This window comes from Panthera uncia, chromosome D1, assembly GCF_023721935.1.
Source record: "Panthera uncia isolate 11264 chromosome D1, Puncia_PCG_1.0, whole genome shotgun sequence".
NCBI classification, from domain to species: Eukaryota; Metazoa; Chordata; class Mammalia; order Carnivora; family Felidae; genus Panthera; species Panthera uncia.
In genome coordinates, this window is record NC_064808.1 from 13,077,513 (window position 1) to 13,093,223 (window position 15,711).

Below are 15,711 nucleotides of genomic sequence, written 5' to 3' on the forward strand. Positions count from 1 at the left end.
ATTAGACTAGATGCCTCTTGTTATTTAAGTATTTAAAAGAATCTCAAAAAATTAAATATAAGTTTATTTGTAAATGAAGATATTTTCTAGAATACTGTTTTGTTTCCAGATAGAAGATTTTATAGCATTTTAGGGGAAGAGGTCACTATGGAACAATCAGTATCTATGGGCCTGATTTCATCATTATGCACTTATACATATAATTTGAATCAAAGGGAAAACAACTGGCTTCACGTATTTTCTCTACCTGGAATACACAGCACAGGTGTTCCCCTGCATACAATACCTTCAGGGAATTTCTTGTTTAATATCTAAAGAAGATTTTGGAAAATCCTTAACGGAAAAAGGGAAATGAGTCTGATTTTTTAATGACTCCCTAGTTACCTTGGAAACCTTCTTTCCAAACAGGAAGTAAAACCTTTCAGAGTAAGTTTTCTGTGAGTATTAGTGACCCTTCCACAGTGAGCAGTAGTAAAACAGTGGCATTTTTTTCCTGTTCAGATTCATACGTAGTAATGGAAACCAAGACTGGGGATAGGGAAATAGCTCATAGTGACGACTACAAGTGAAATTGCACAGGCAATCTAGAACTCAAGTTCTCTCTCTCTTTTTTTTAATGTTTATTTATTTTGAGAGAGAGAGAGAGAAAAAAAGAGAGGGCAAGTGCGAAGGGGCAGAAAGGGAATCCCAAGCAGGCACTGCACTGTCAGCAAGGAGCCCGACTGGGGGGTCGATCTCACAAACCCGTGAGATCATGACCTGAGCCAAAATTGAGTCAGGTGCTTAACTGACTGAGCCACAGTTCTCCCCAAGTTTTCTTTCTTACTATATTTGAGTATCTACATTTGTTTTGAAAAATGTCTGGCTATAAATAATCCAGGCTAATTTTAGAAAATGCACATGCCAGGGGGCTCCTGGGTGGGTCAGTCGGTTAAGCATCCAACTTCGGGCTCAGGTCATGATCTCAAAGTCCGTGAGTTCAAATCCCCCATCAGGCTCTGTGAGACAGCTCTGAGCCTGGAGCTTGCTTCAGATTCTGTGTCTCCCTCTCTCTCTGCCCTTTCCTTGCTCATGCTCTGTCTCTCTTTCTCTCTGTGTCACTCAAAAATAAATAAACATTAAAAAAAAGAGAGAGAAAAGAAAATGCACATGCCAGGTTTGTGGATAATTCAAGTACCAATCCTTTTTGCTTTGAAAGTTATTACTTATTTCTGTGCTTAATAGAAAGATGGAGTTAAGATATATTTTTGACTTATTAATCTTATGTTTGTATTTATCTATTTGTGTGTGTTTATGTGTCTGTATATCTATTTGTATGTACTCACTTCTACCCATATGCAGGAATGAAAGTGTCTTCAATTGTCCACTAATAAAAAGCCTAGATCTTACTATGGTTTTTAGGTTTGTTTACACAATAGCCAGACATATCTCTTATAACATGTTACATTCTTCTAGCTGTTTTTCTTCTGCTATAAATCATAGGTTCCCATTAAATAAAGTCTAGGATTCCTGTGGGCTCAAAACTTTAACAAATTCGTATAAACATTCTTATCCAGAGTGCCTCTTTGTATGCTATTTTGGGATGCAGAGGGTGTGAAATTAACAAGGGAAGTATTTCATTTCTATAGCCTTTTTCACGGCATCCTTTACTTCCTTATTCCTCAGGCTGTAAATCATTGGGTTTAACATAGGAATCACCAAGGTATAAAGCACAGACACCACCTTCTCTTGTTCTAAGGAATATTGGGAACTTGGTTGAATGTAACTAAAGCTTACAGAGCCATAGAGTAAAGTCACGGCCGTTAGGTGCGAAGCACAGGTGGAGAAGGCTTTTTGTCTTCCTGCTGCTGAGCGGATCCTCAGGATGGCGGCAACAATGAAGATGTAGGAGATCATCACAGTCAAGAAAGTGACGATGGCAATAATTCCAGAAAAGATTAAAAGCAACAGTTCATTCATGGACGTGTCAGAACACGACAGCTTCAACAGTGGGGGAAGGTCACAGAAGAAGTGACTGATGATGTTTGGCCCACAGAAAGACAATTTCACCAAGCCAATTGTGTGTGTCAACGAATTGATTAAGCCTCCTACACATGACCCAATGACCAGGACAACGCAAACTATTTTAGTCATCGCCACTGTATAAAGTAAAGGGTTCACGATGGCCACGTAGCGGTCATAAGCCATTGCCGCCAGCAATAAACCCTCAGTGGTAAGGAGTGACACAAAGAAAAAATATTGCACGATGCATGCAGAGAATGAGATTGTCTCCCGTTCAACAAAGAAGTTGAGCAGCATTTTCGGTGCAAAGACTGACGAATAACAGGCATCAACAAATGACAGGCAGCTAAGGAAATGATACATGGGTGTGTGGAGTTTGGGAGTTATTTGGATTAGAAAGAGCATTCCTAGATTCCCCACCAAAGATATGGTGTAGATCAGAAGGAACGGCGTAAAGAGGACCACTTTCAGTTCAGGACGGTCTGTCAGTCCCAAAAGGATAAACTCTGTAACCAATGTCAAATTATCATCAGCCATGTGTGTGTTTCTTGGCACCTGTTAATGATAAGACTGGAATAAATTGAGAATAATCATGCCACACCATCAAGCCTATTTGGAAGCCCTATCTGGCAACTTGAGCTGTTGATTTTTCTTTTCTGGTTGTTTTAACTAGAAGGTCTCTAATCTCTTCAAGGACTGTTTATTAGTCTATGTTTTAAGGAAATTGCATGAGCGAGAAAAGAAAACATTAGGGTCTTAGTTTCAGGACGCATTCAAGTGTTTATGTTTTTATGTGAAGAAAAGAAAAAAAACTAAAGCGAATTTTATTCTAAAATATGCAAAGCAAAGTCCAGTTAATAAAGCGTAATAAATAAGGTTAGAACTTTAATCTGTGGTCTCATTGAAGTTCTTTTAACCTTCTCACTTTGGGGGGCTCCTGAGTGGCTCAGTTGATTAAGCAACCAATTCTCAGTTTCACCTCGGGTCATGATCTCATGGTTTCATGAGTCTGAGCCCCAGGTCGGGCTCCATGCTGACAGTGTAGAGCCTGCTTGGGATTCTTTGTCTCCCTCTCTCTCTCTGCCCCTCCCTGACTTGCACTGTCTCTCTCAAAATAAATAAATAGAGCTTTAAAAAATTAGAAAAAAAATAAACTTCTCGCTTTGGGTTTAATGGTAGCTAATGCCAAATACAACAAGATATAAGAATTAACTGTACTTGGGGCACCTGGGTGGCTCAGTCGGTTGGGCATCCGACTTCAGCTCAGATCATGATCTTGCAGTCTGTGAGTTCGAGCCCCGCGTCGGGCTCTGGGCTGATGGCTCAGAGCCTGGAGCCTGTTTCAGATTCTGTGTCTCCCTCTCTCTCTGCCCCTCCCCTGTTCATGCTCTGTCTCTCTCTGTCCCAAAAATAAATAAACGTTAAAAAAAATAAAAAAAAAAAGAATTAACTGTACTATACCATCTGAACTAAGAAATCCACTAAGCCTTCACATTTAGTTCATGCTCCACATTTTTTGTATGCTGGATGTGATGAATGATAAAGCCCTAATATCCAAAAAACTTGTGGTCATCCTTGTAAAATAGCCAAAGGCATTGGCTTCTTAGAAAAATGTCCACTGGAAATGAGAGATAGATACTCTGAGCTGGAATGCAAAACCTGATGAACAGTAATGTATAATCAACTTATACTTACCTTTTGATATCAAATAGAAATATCTTACAGGGCATATGGGTGGTTCAGTCAGTTGAGCATCTGACTCTTGGTTTTGGCTCAGATCATGATCTCATGTTTCGTGAGTCCAAGCCCCACATCAGACTCTATCCTGACAGCGTGGAGCCTGCTTGGGATTCTCTCTTTCCGTCTCTCTCTGCCCCTCTCCCCTCTCCCCTCTCCCCTGTCTCCATCTCTCTCAAAAATAAATAAACTTTATAAAAATAAAAAAAAAGAAATACCTTACTCCAAAGATTCAAGAAACACAATTTTTATACCTTTTTGAGAAAGAGCTAAGTAAACCTATAAAGTAAAGCAAAACTATAAAACATACAGATACTTTTTTACAGTATTTTTTGGATGTGGCAGCATGTTTCCTGAGGTATGCAAAGTCTTTTCCACTTAATGGACAGTTGTTGATTATTACTATATTTTGTTTGAAAAAATATAGCTATCTTTCTACATCTATATAGAATATAAAACTAAATATTTTAAACAGTTCACAATAATACAGTTTTACTTCTATAGGATAAAGGGAGACACTCTTGATGGCTTCATCATCCTTTCACTGAGAGACTATTTCTTGGGTACAGGATGTCAAACTCAGAAAAAAAAACATTGCAAAATTACTGAAATAGTAGGAAATGAGGCAACTGTGTTAGATGTGGAATATCTGCAATGATAGGTGAGTAATCCCTATGTTTATATGCGGCTATGACAGATTGCAATTCATCCTTTAGAGAAGAGTATTTCACACTGTAAAATGCTGGTTTTGGGAGGCACCTGGGTGGCTCAGTTGGTTGAGCTACTGACTTCAGCGGAGGTCATTACCTCCAGGTTTTGCATTCGAGCCCTTCATCAGGCTTTGGACCCTATGTTCCTCTCCCTCTGCTGCTCCCCCATTGGTGCTCACTCTCAAAAATAAACACACATTGAAAACATTGTTTTTCATTGTTTCAGTAGATGTTGCCTAGTGATTTTTATGTTAACGTGGAAAAAGAGAACGAAGTGTGGGATAAGGGGTGTGAATAAATGGCCAAATTATAAATTTCTCCCACACTGTGTTTATAAGATTTAAACTGGAGCATCATTTTTGTGCCTTCATCTTGTTTGTAATTTTAACTGATTTGCAAAATTTATGTATATGAGATAATCAAATAAGTGAGTTTAACGTACTAGTGTAAGAAAAAAAAGGAGCACCTGGGTGGCTCAGGCAGTTAAGTGTTTGATTTTGGCTCAGGTCATGATCTCACTGTTCCTGAGTTCAAGCCCCACATGGGGCTCTGTGCTGACAGCTCTGAGCCTGAAGCCTGCTTTGGATTCTGTGTTTCCTCCTCTCTCTGCCTCTCCCCTGCTTAGGCTCCGTCTCTCACTCTCTCTCTCAAAAATAAATAAAACACTTTTAAAGAAAAACTATTCAACACTTTAACTTATTTAGGAATCTTATAATCACTCATTCTAATGGATTGTTTCTATTTCCCTCAAAGCAACCCATCAATCGCACAAAATGTTTCATTTGTCTTATACTTACAATAATACAAAAATTTGGTAAATGGTAGTAGTTAAAGGTAGCAGGATTGAAATTCAAACTTATCCTTTAATATATGAGAACCATACGCAGAGGCTCCATGATGTGAGAGCAAGTGCGAGATGGTCAGAAAACCATCCTGTCCGAAGACAGGCTTAGATGCAAATTCAGTTATATGTTTACTTCAGTTCAAATGAGAATAGAGTCTCTGGAGTTAATCGTCTGATCAAAAGGATTTAAGAAATACATGATTAAAAGTTCCTCTTAAGGGATTGAGGAAACTCTCAAGAACTTAATGGCTCCCTGAAGACATTTAATTACCTGAATGTTACAGCGAATAAAAGGAAATATGGGACAGGTACTAAAAAAAAAAAAAGAATATATAAACTCTGAAAAACAATGCCATAGAATAGATAGTGATGCCTGCTCGGTACTTTACCAAGAGAAGCTTTTCAGAAGAATACATTAGTTGGGCCTACCGCGAGCATATACGCGCACGCGCACACACACATCCCCTCCCCCCCACACACACACAAAAGTGAAACTAAAACACAACATCAATGGGTTTTAAGGTAGTAGAATAACATGTGGTTTAAGAAAAAAATGTATTCCTTTTTTTTCTTGGATTTTATGGATAACATCAAAGGAAATTGAAATTACTACTTCACAGGATTCCACGAAATGAACCCAACCACCTAAAGCTTGAATGATTGTTCCTCCATTCTATCATGTGTCTACTGATAGAAACTTTTGGCATTTGGCCTCCATCTTTAAATGAATAATGAAGATTTCTGGTGGTAATATTTCGCACTATTTCCGCACAGTGTGGAATTGTAAACTTGATTTATTGAACCGCAAATTGTTTATTTATAATCCTGTAAATAAGAATTGTCCTTTGTTGTTGATTCTAAAAGCAATTTAACTTTTCTTTCCTAAATGTACGTTTCCCAAATTCCTTCATTAAAGGCTAATGGAGCCGTTGGTACAAGTGGGGATTAGTGATATTCTAAATTTGAATTAGGCCAGAAGAGGACTCATTTCAGAAGGCCTAGAACATTCTAAGTACCTGGTGCATTCTGGTTTTTTCCAAGCATATAATTTACTGCCAGTCCATATATGAAGAATTATATAACAAATATATATCAGACCTATAAGGAGACTTTTTAAGGTAAGTTTATTTATTTATTTTGAGAGAGAGAGACAGAATGTGCACACAAATTGGGGAGGGGAGAGACAGTGATAATCTCAAGCACACAGCCCAATGCAAGTCTCAATCCTAGGACGACTGGTGAGATCATGACCTGAGCTGAAATCAAGAGCAGGAGGCTTAACCAACTGATCCACCTAGAAGTATGAAGAGATTAAGCTTCTCAGACTAATATCATCTTTTCTCCTAGCAAATGGTAGATTAAGGACAAAAAGTATGTGGGGAAAAAAAAAACTTGATAGATTTCTGTATTTGCAGGTGACAAGGGAGAGAATAAAACTGAATAAGTATTTTTCAGAGGGTTGTTTAAAATGGAGCTGGGAGGACATTGAGGAGGTGGGGCTAGAAGCCAAGGCATGCGTTCTGTGTTAAAATGGACACAAATGGCCTTTCTGCCTGACATGAGCCCTACCCACCAATCAAATACAGGTTGGCGTAACTGTAGCTACAGCAGCACCCATCACATGTCCTTCAAAATTAGTTATGTAAATTCCCTCTCTCCTCTTTAAAAACTCTAACTCCCTCTGTTTCCCCTCAGCGCGCTTGTGATTTGGGTTGAATCTGTCTTTCTTGCACTGCAATCCCTAAATCCCCAAATAAACACACGTACTGTATGTTGCAAACACACGCACTGTATGTATGTTTATAAGATTCAAATTGGAACATCATTTTTGTGCCTTCATCTTGTTGTTTGTAATTTTAACTGATTTGCAAAATTTATGTATATGAGATAATCAAATAAGTGAGTTTAACATACTAGTGTAAGAAGAAAAAGGAGCATCTGGGTGGCTCAGGCAGTTAAGTGTTTGATTTTGGCTCAGGTCATGATCTCACTGTTCCTGAGTTCAAGCCCCTGCATTTAGAAAGTCGCTATCAGGTCCTCTATCTTCTGTAGATCTACAAACCTCTTGAGATTATATGCGATACTATTTTTTTTTTTTTTAGTAATCTCTACACCCAATATGGGTCCTAACTCAGGACCCCAAGGTTAAGACTCAAATGTTGTACCGCGGAGTCAGGCAGCCACCCAGGGCAATGCTATCTTTAAAAGCACCTATTTCTTGGGGTGCCTGAGTGGCTCACTCAGTTAAGGGTCTTACTATGACTCAGGTCATGATCTTGTGGTTCGTGGGGTCCAGTCCTGCAACAGACTCTGTGTTGACAGCTCAGAGCCTGGAGCCTGCTTCAGATTCTGTGTCTTTCTCTGTCCTTCCTCTGCCCATGTTCTCTGTCTCTCAAAATAAACAGGTAAACATTTAAATAAATAAATACATAAATACATAAATGCACCTATTTCTTAGAAATGGCCTCATACCGATTATCAGATCCTTAAATGAATAGCCAAGCTAAGAGCTAATGGATTAACAATAAAAACTGACATTTTTAAAAATATTGACTTAAATGCTTTTATTTATTTAAATGTATTGACATTTTAAAAGTATTGACATCAAACCCATTTATAGGGCTGCAATTGAATTTGGCATATAGAAAAATTTAGCAGCAGTATTTAAAATGAATTTAGCATATAATTATTGGTTTTTGATCATGAAAGAAGTTTTTTTGTGAAAAACATAATTCAGAAGTATATTTATTAGGGGCGTCTGGGCAGCTCAGTCCATTAAGCATCAGATTTTGGCTCAGGTCATGATCTCATGGCTTGTGGGTTCGAGCCCCAGGTCGGGCTCTGTGCTGACAGCTTAGAGTCCAGAGCCTGTTTAGGTTCTGTGTCTCCCTCTCAAACTCAGTTTCTCTCTCTTTCTCAAATATACATAAACATTAAAAAAGTTAAAAGAAGTTACATTAATTAATACAACATATTGAAACGTTATAGAAAATAACTTTCTTCGAGAAAAGTTACGGAGGAATAATTCTGATACAAGCAGCAGTGCTGTTATAAGTGTATAATTTAACGAGTTTTGACAAACGCATGCTCCAGGCCAGTTACTACCACAATCAAAACATAGAACATTTCTATAACCCTCAAAGTATCTTGTTCTGTCTCCAAGAAACCCCTGTTTCAGAAACCCAGCTCCAAAGAGCTGCTGATCAGCCATATATATTTATGAGATATGCTTTTTCGGAGTTTCATAACGTTGGGATAATACAAGTTTTTTTGGTCTGGATTTTTTTTCAATCAGAATACTGTTTTCAGAAACATGTGACAGCAATCATTAGTTGTTGTTGTTGTTGTTTGGTAACATTCCATTGTATGCATATACACACTTTGTTTATCCACTCACCCCTTAATGCACTTTTGGGTTGTTTGCAATTTTCGGCTACTTCGCATAAACCTGTTATAAATACTAGAGTAAAAGTTTTGAAAGGACATGATTACTCAGTTCTCCTCCATAAGTATCTAAGAGTGAAGTCTTTCACTTCATTAACAGGGAATATCCATTTATTTAAATGTCCCGTTCCTCTCAGCAATGTTTTACAGTTTTCCTGTCTTTACCATCAAGTTGATTTTTTGTTGTTGGATCTATTCCAAAATGTTTTATACATTTTGTACTATCGTTAATAGAGATATTTTATTAATTATTTGAGCAGTTTGCTAGTAATACACAGAAAACAGTTGAGTTTTGCATATTGATTTTGTAAGACTTGGTAAGACGTTTTACATACATAATAATTTCATCCAAGAATAATGAAAATTGTACTTATTCTTTTCTAATTTGCCTGCCTTTAGCATTTTCTTTATATTGTTCATTTATTTTGTGTTATTCTATTTTGTTGTTTTCATTTTTTTAATGTTTGTTTATTTCTGAGAGACAGAATGCAAGCGGGGGAGGGGTAGAGAGAGGGAGACACAGAGTCCAAAGCAGGCTCCAGGCTCTGAGCTGTCAGCACAGAGCCCAAGGGGCTTGAACACAAGAACTTTGAGATCATGACCTGAGCCAAAGTCAGAGGCTCAACCCACTGAGCCACTCAGGTGCTCCTATAATGTTCTATTTTTTTATTGTTCTTTCATTTAGTATTGTTCCTTTAATTTGTATTGTTTATTCCTTCCTTACTTATTTTTTGCCTCATTTTTGAATTGTTCTACCTTTTACTTAAATGTAAAGCCCATCTATTCCTGCAGCTTATTTTTGTGTATTTTTTGTGAATTGTATGTTATATAATGGGAATCTCCAGTAAAATATTCAATAGAATTTTTTTTTACCAAAAGCAGTTTGTCCAATACTATGTCAGGTTTTTATTTATTTATTTATTTATTTATTTAGTATTTATTTATTTATTTAGTATTTATTTATTTATTGTTTTGCTTTTCAACCTCTTTCTCCTCTCTTCCTCTCTGGAAACTTCACTATGTGTCTATTGTTATACTGAATCGTATCACACAAATCTCTGCTGTGTTTATTTTCCCTCATTCTTTTCATGTTCGATCTTCAGATGGGATGCTTTCCATTGATTTATCTCTAAGTTCACCGATTCTTTCTTTCATCATCTCATGCTTGTTTTTAGATCTTTTTAATAGATTTGTCTTTTCAGTTATTACATTTTTTAACTACAGAATTCTCATTTGGTATTTTCTTTAATCCTTTTCTTTTTATTGAGATTCTCTATTTGATGAATACTTATTGTTAACACTTTCTTTTAATTCTTTATATATATTTTCTTTAATTATTTGAACATATTATTTATATAATACCTTGAAGTCTTTTTCTGCTCAAGCTAACATCTGGGCCATGCAGTTCCTTCTGACTTTTGTTTTTCCTGAGTTCAATGCATCACACTTTTCTGTTCCTTTATAGGTCTTGTAAATTTGTGTTAAAAACTACACTTTATAGGGGCACCCGGGTGACTCGATTGAGCATCTAACTCTTGATTTCGGCTCAGGTCATGATCCCAGGGTCATGGGATCAAGCCCCACATTGGGTTCTGTGCTTAGCATGGGACCTGCCTAAGATTCTCTTTCTCTCCCTCTGCCCCTCTCCCTTGCTGATGCTCTCTCTCTCTCCCTCTCTAAAAACTAAAACAATAAAAAATCTTCTCTTTATTTGTACAGTGTAGATGCTCTGCATTTTGTGTGTGCAACTTTATTAAGTACTGGCAACTTTCAAAATTGTTGTTCTCAGTAATATCTCCATCGGTGCTTTATAAGAATAATAGCACCTCCATTTCTTCACCTTTTTTATTATTTTTTATTTTTTTATTTTAATTTTTTAATGTTTATTTTTGAGAGAGAGACAGAGTGTGAGTGGGGGAGGAGCAGAGAGAGAGGGAGACACAGAATCCGAAGCAGGCTCCAGGCTCTGAGCTGTCGGCACAGAGCCCAATGTGGGGCTCAAACTCACGAACCGTGAGATCATGACCCAAGCTGAAGTCGGATGCTTACCGGCTGAGCCACCCAGGCATCCCCACCAACATTTTTATTTGCCTCTCCCCACTCACTATTTGTTTTAAAGATTTTATTTCTTTTAAGCAATCTTAAAGATTTTATTTCTTTGAGCAATAAAGATTTTATTTCTTTTAAGCGGTTGCTTTTGTTTCTTTTAAGCGACATGGGGCTCGAACTCACAACCACAAGTTAAGGAGTCACTGGCTCCAACAATTAAGCTAAAACACGTACCCCTAATATTAAATACTATTTTTATTGTCATACATTTTTGTGATTAATTTTCTTTCCCCAAATTACTAATAAAGTTGAACAACTTTCTTTCATTTTTACTGCAAGTGGGGAGATTTTCGATATTTATGGTGTGACGTACCTTGCTCCCTGCCCCCGTCTTTTATTTTTTTTCTATTACATTGACTACTAGGTTTCATTGGATTTCTTTATATATTTTGATTATAATTTCATATTTATGTAGGAAAAATATTTTCGTTGACTCTGTGGTTTTACTCTATACTTTTCTTTAAAAAAATCAATATAGTTCAATTTGCTATTTTTCTCCTTAATGGTCAGAACTTTTTATGTCATATTTAAGAAATATGATGCCTATTAAGTGTTTAAGGTGTCTCGATACAGGTTTTTTATTGGTATAACTTTTGCATTCACTATGTGTGATTGATTGCCCTCCATTTTAAATCATGCAATTTGAAATATTAAATATACTGCACTCTGTTCCCTTTTTCACTTTTCTTATAATGATAGAGCCTTAGAAGGTTTAAACCCCTTTGATACACACTGAATTTTTCATTGTCTTTTCCATGCATTTTTATTCTATTTACTTTAAACCTCCTAATAAAATATTATTGTTGTTGTACAGTCAAAATTCAATCACTATTTATAATTACCCACAAATCTCAAACTTACCCTTCCCTTTGCTTTCCATATTTTATTCACTGAAATTCCATTTTTGTCTTTTCCTCTGAGCATTTAAAAATTATATACACACTCATACACATAGACACACATTATAAAGTGCCCTGATATTAAGTATACAGCTTATTTAAATTTTGTGTCTATGGCCATGAGCATAACCACCTTATAAATCATAGTGATACAGATATTTCTAGCACTACAGAATGCTCCCTGCTAGTTGTATTACTATAAATTAATTTGTTAAACCTTACACAAATGGAATCTTGCATATGGACTTTTTGTGTCTGCTTTCCTTTATTGATCATAACATTTGTGATCTTCATTGACATTGCGTTTTGGTAGCTGTTTCAAAAAAGCACTATGTATCCCTCCATCTTGTGAATATATCAAAACTTACTAACTTATTCTCTCAAAATGGTCTGTTTTATTGTTCTAGTTATAAACAATAAGAATAAAATGGTGAGAGCATTTTTGTTCCTCTATGCTTGTGAACACACACATTCATATCTAAGTGGAAATCCTGGGACATAGTTAGCTATATATTCAGCTTACCATCAGACATTTCTCCAAAATGCCTGTACCATTTTCATATATCTGTTGGAAATGTGTGAGCAATGATGTTAAACATTTTTACATACGCTTGTTGGCATTTTGGATGTCTTTCATACAAAGTTTGTTTTCTATTTTTTTTCCATATTTAGTTGTCTTACATGTCTTTTATTGATTGGTGATTCTTTTTAATATATTCCGGATGAATCTTTTGTCAGTACACATTCTGTGAATATTTTTCCATATTGTATGGCTTGCCTTTTCATTGTCATAATGGTGTATTTCTAGAGACAAAAGTCCTCATTTACAACAAATACCTCACTAGGTGTTTTATGTAAGTGATGAATCACTCAATTCTATACCCAGAACTAATATTACACTCTATGTTAACTAACTTGAATTTAAATAAAGTTTTGGAGAAAGAAAAAAATAAAACAAAGACCTGTACTTCCATTGTCCATTTTATTTTACTACTTGTGTATCCTTATTAAGAAATGTTTGCCCCTCCCCTCCAAAAAAAAGAAAGAAAAAAAAAAGAAAAAGAAAACCAACGTTTGCCCATTCTGATGTAATAAAGATACAGACTTATGTTTATTTCTAGAGGCTTCAGTGTTTTGTTTTGTTTTCATCTCTCACACATTTACTTCTATGATCCATCTTAAGTCAATCTTCATGTATGATATGAGTTAAAATTAAGGTTTGTAACTCTTTTGTAGCCCTGCTTATATTTTGTGTTTTCCTGCTCTTTCTTACTCTTTTTTTAAAAATACTTTCAGGCTTGGGCCGCTTGGTGGCTCAGCCGGTTGAGCGTCTGACTTCAGCTCAGATCATGATCAGAGCAGATCTGACTTCAGCTCAGATCATGATCAGCTTCAGATCTGAGCGTCTGACTTCAGCTCAGATCATGATCAGCTCAGATCCATGATCCCCCGGTAGGGCTCTGTGCTGACAGCTCAGAGCCTGGAACCTGCTTCGGATTCTGTGTCTCCCTCTGTCTTGGCCCCTCCCCTGCTCGCGCTCTGTCTCTTCAAAATGAATAAATGTTAATTTTTTTAAATACTTTCAGGCTGTTTGCATGTGAATGAAAGTTTCATAGAAAGGGAGGATAACATTACTTTCCACCAGGGAGGGCTTCACTCTTTCTAAAAAGGCAGAAAGAATGAGAGGCTAAGTTAATTCAATTATTATTTGGGCTAGTTCTGGACCAGGTTGAAGTTAGAACTCATTTTTCTTCTGATTTGTCCCTGTTGCAGGGTTCAGGTGGGCCTCTCTTTCTAGTCCTTAAATACTGCAGAAAATTCAGTTTTGACTCTTTGGCGGGGTAAAGTTAGCCTCCTGCCCTATAAAGGCATACCTTGGAGATATTGTGGATTCAGTTCCAGAATGCTGAAATAGAGTGAGTCAAAGAAAATATTTACTTGACTCTTTGGCTATTATGTCACATAATAGACATTATGCGATAGTCTATTAAGTGTGCAATAACACTGTATCAAAAAAAAAAAACGCAATGTGGTACTTTAAAAACATTTTATTGCTACGAAATATTAACTATCATCTGAGCTAAGCTTCTGACTTCAGCTCAGGTCACGATCTCGCGGTCCCTGAGTTTGAGCCCCGCGTGGGGCTCTGGGCTGATGGCTCCAAGCCTGGAGCCTGCTTCCGATTCTGTGTCTCCCTCTCTCTCTGCTCCTCCCCCGTTCATGCTCTGTCTCTCTCTCTGTCTCAAAAATAAATAAACATTAAAAAAAATACGCAATGAAAATTTTGGAATATTGCCAAGAATTACCAAAATGTGACACAGAGTTACAAAGTGAGAAAATTCTGGTGGAAAAGTGGCACCAATAGTCTTGCTTGATGCAGGGTTGCCGAGAACCTTCAATTTGTTAAAAAAATAAATAAATAAATAAAACGCAGTAGCTGTGAAGTTAACGTGAAGCACAAACAAGTGAGGTGGGCCTGTACATCTTCAAATGGGAGCCAGTGCCTTGAGGGGGCTGCCAGCCCTGTGTTCGACGCAGACCTCTATGTCGGGTGGGAACTTATCAGCCAAGCGCCTAAACACTGAGAAAGATGTCACTGTCTTTCCAGCTACATCCGAATCTGCAAAGTCTGAACCTTCTCGTGCTCCAAAAAGAAAACTCTAGCCATTTGTGCCTGGCTTACAGCAAGATCAAAATCTGGCCAATGCTTTGGGGAAGAAACCCGTATTACATTTGGTGCTAGCAGGATTTCCTGTCTTCTAAGCACAGCAGGAAAGTGGGAGATTTTACTCCACCCTGCGGTCCAGAACCAATTGCTTACGTTCTCCGCCCCCCATCCCATCCAATTTCCTGTGAGGCCAAAAACAGCTGTGTGTTTAAGCTCCCAGGTAATCCAGTCATCTCCACAGGCCACATACCTGCCTAAAGGGCCACTGTTCTCTCTTCCCCAAAAGCAGCCACAGAGCACAGGAGTCCCTCCTTTAGGTAGACTACAATCTTTAATATTTACTTTGTTTGGGACAACACCAAATGTTCCTCTGTTTTCCTGTTCCTCCTTGTCCCTGTTCCTCCTCTGTTTTCCATTAATTCTCCATTTAGATATGTCTATCCATCTATTTGTCTCTCTAATCTATCCTCTATCTGTCATCTGTCAATCATTTATTTACCCCTTTTCATCTATCATCTATCTATCATCTATCTATCTATCTATCTATCATCTATCCACCTGATCTACTATATGTCCATCCTTTCATTTATTTGTTTACCTGGCCTTCAGGCCTGCTCAAACCCAGAATATGGCTAATGCCCTGAGAGGATATACAACCATGTGTGGTAAAACCTGCAAATATCTGCCCAAACCTCTCCCGAGTCCTCTGAACCCTCCGTAGACCCTCCAGGCAAACCATGTGTGCATCACCAAGTGTGCTCTGAATCAGTGAGATTAAGTCAGCTCACATCTTCAAATTTACATCTCTCTGAAACCTAAGCCACTCCAACTCTCTTTTCTTCCATAGAGACTCACTTTATTCCAGAGATGATGTCTTATCTTATCTTGCTTGTCTTGTCATCTTTGCATAGATGCTGTTTCGATCACAAGCTACTCCATCCAGAAGTAAAAGTGCTCCTGTCATGTTATAAGCCCTTTCCCCATATTATCCTAACTTAAAAAAAATTGAGGGGTGCCTAGGTGGCTCAGTCAGTGAAGTGTGCAACTTTGGCTCAGGTCATGATCTCGCAGTTCACGAGTTCTAGCCCCTCATCAGGCTCTGTGCTCAGAGGTCAGAGCCTGGAGCCTGCTTCAGGTTCTGTGTCTCCCTCTCTTTCTCTTCCCCTCCCCTCCTTGTGCTCTGTCTCTCTCTGTCTCTCCAAAATAAATAAACATTAAAATTTTGTTTTAATTTTATAAAAAAAAATTTGAAACATTTCAAATTTGCAGAACAGACTCAAGAATAAGACAGATTTTCAA

At 37.5% G+C, this 15,711-nt stretch overlaps 1 protein-coding gene across 1 annotated transcript; it reads right to left on the minus strand.

Annotated features, from left to right (window-relative positions):
* Window positions 1–1,599: 1,599 nt before the first annotated feature.
* LOC125933720 (olfactory receptor 1052-like) lies at window positions 1,600–2,608 on the minus strand. Its single transcript, XM_049646837.1, is given in 2 exon segments — window positions 1,600–2,542; window positions 2,544–2,608. Coding segments are annotated over 2 exon segments (1,005 nt in total). The 5' UTR covers window positions 2,606–2,608.
* Window positions 2,609–15,711: the final 13,103 nt, after the last annotated feature.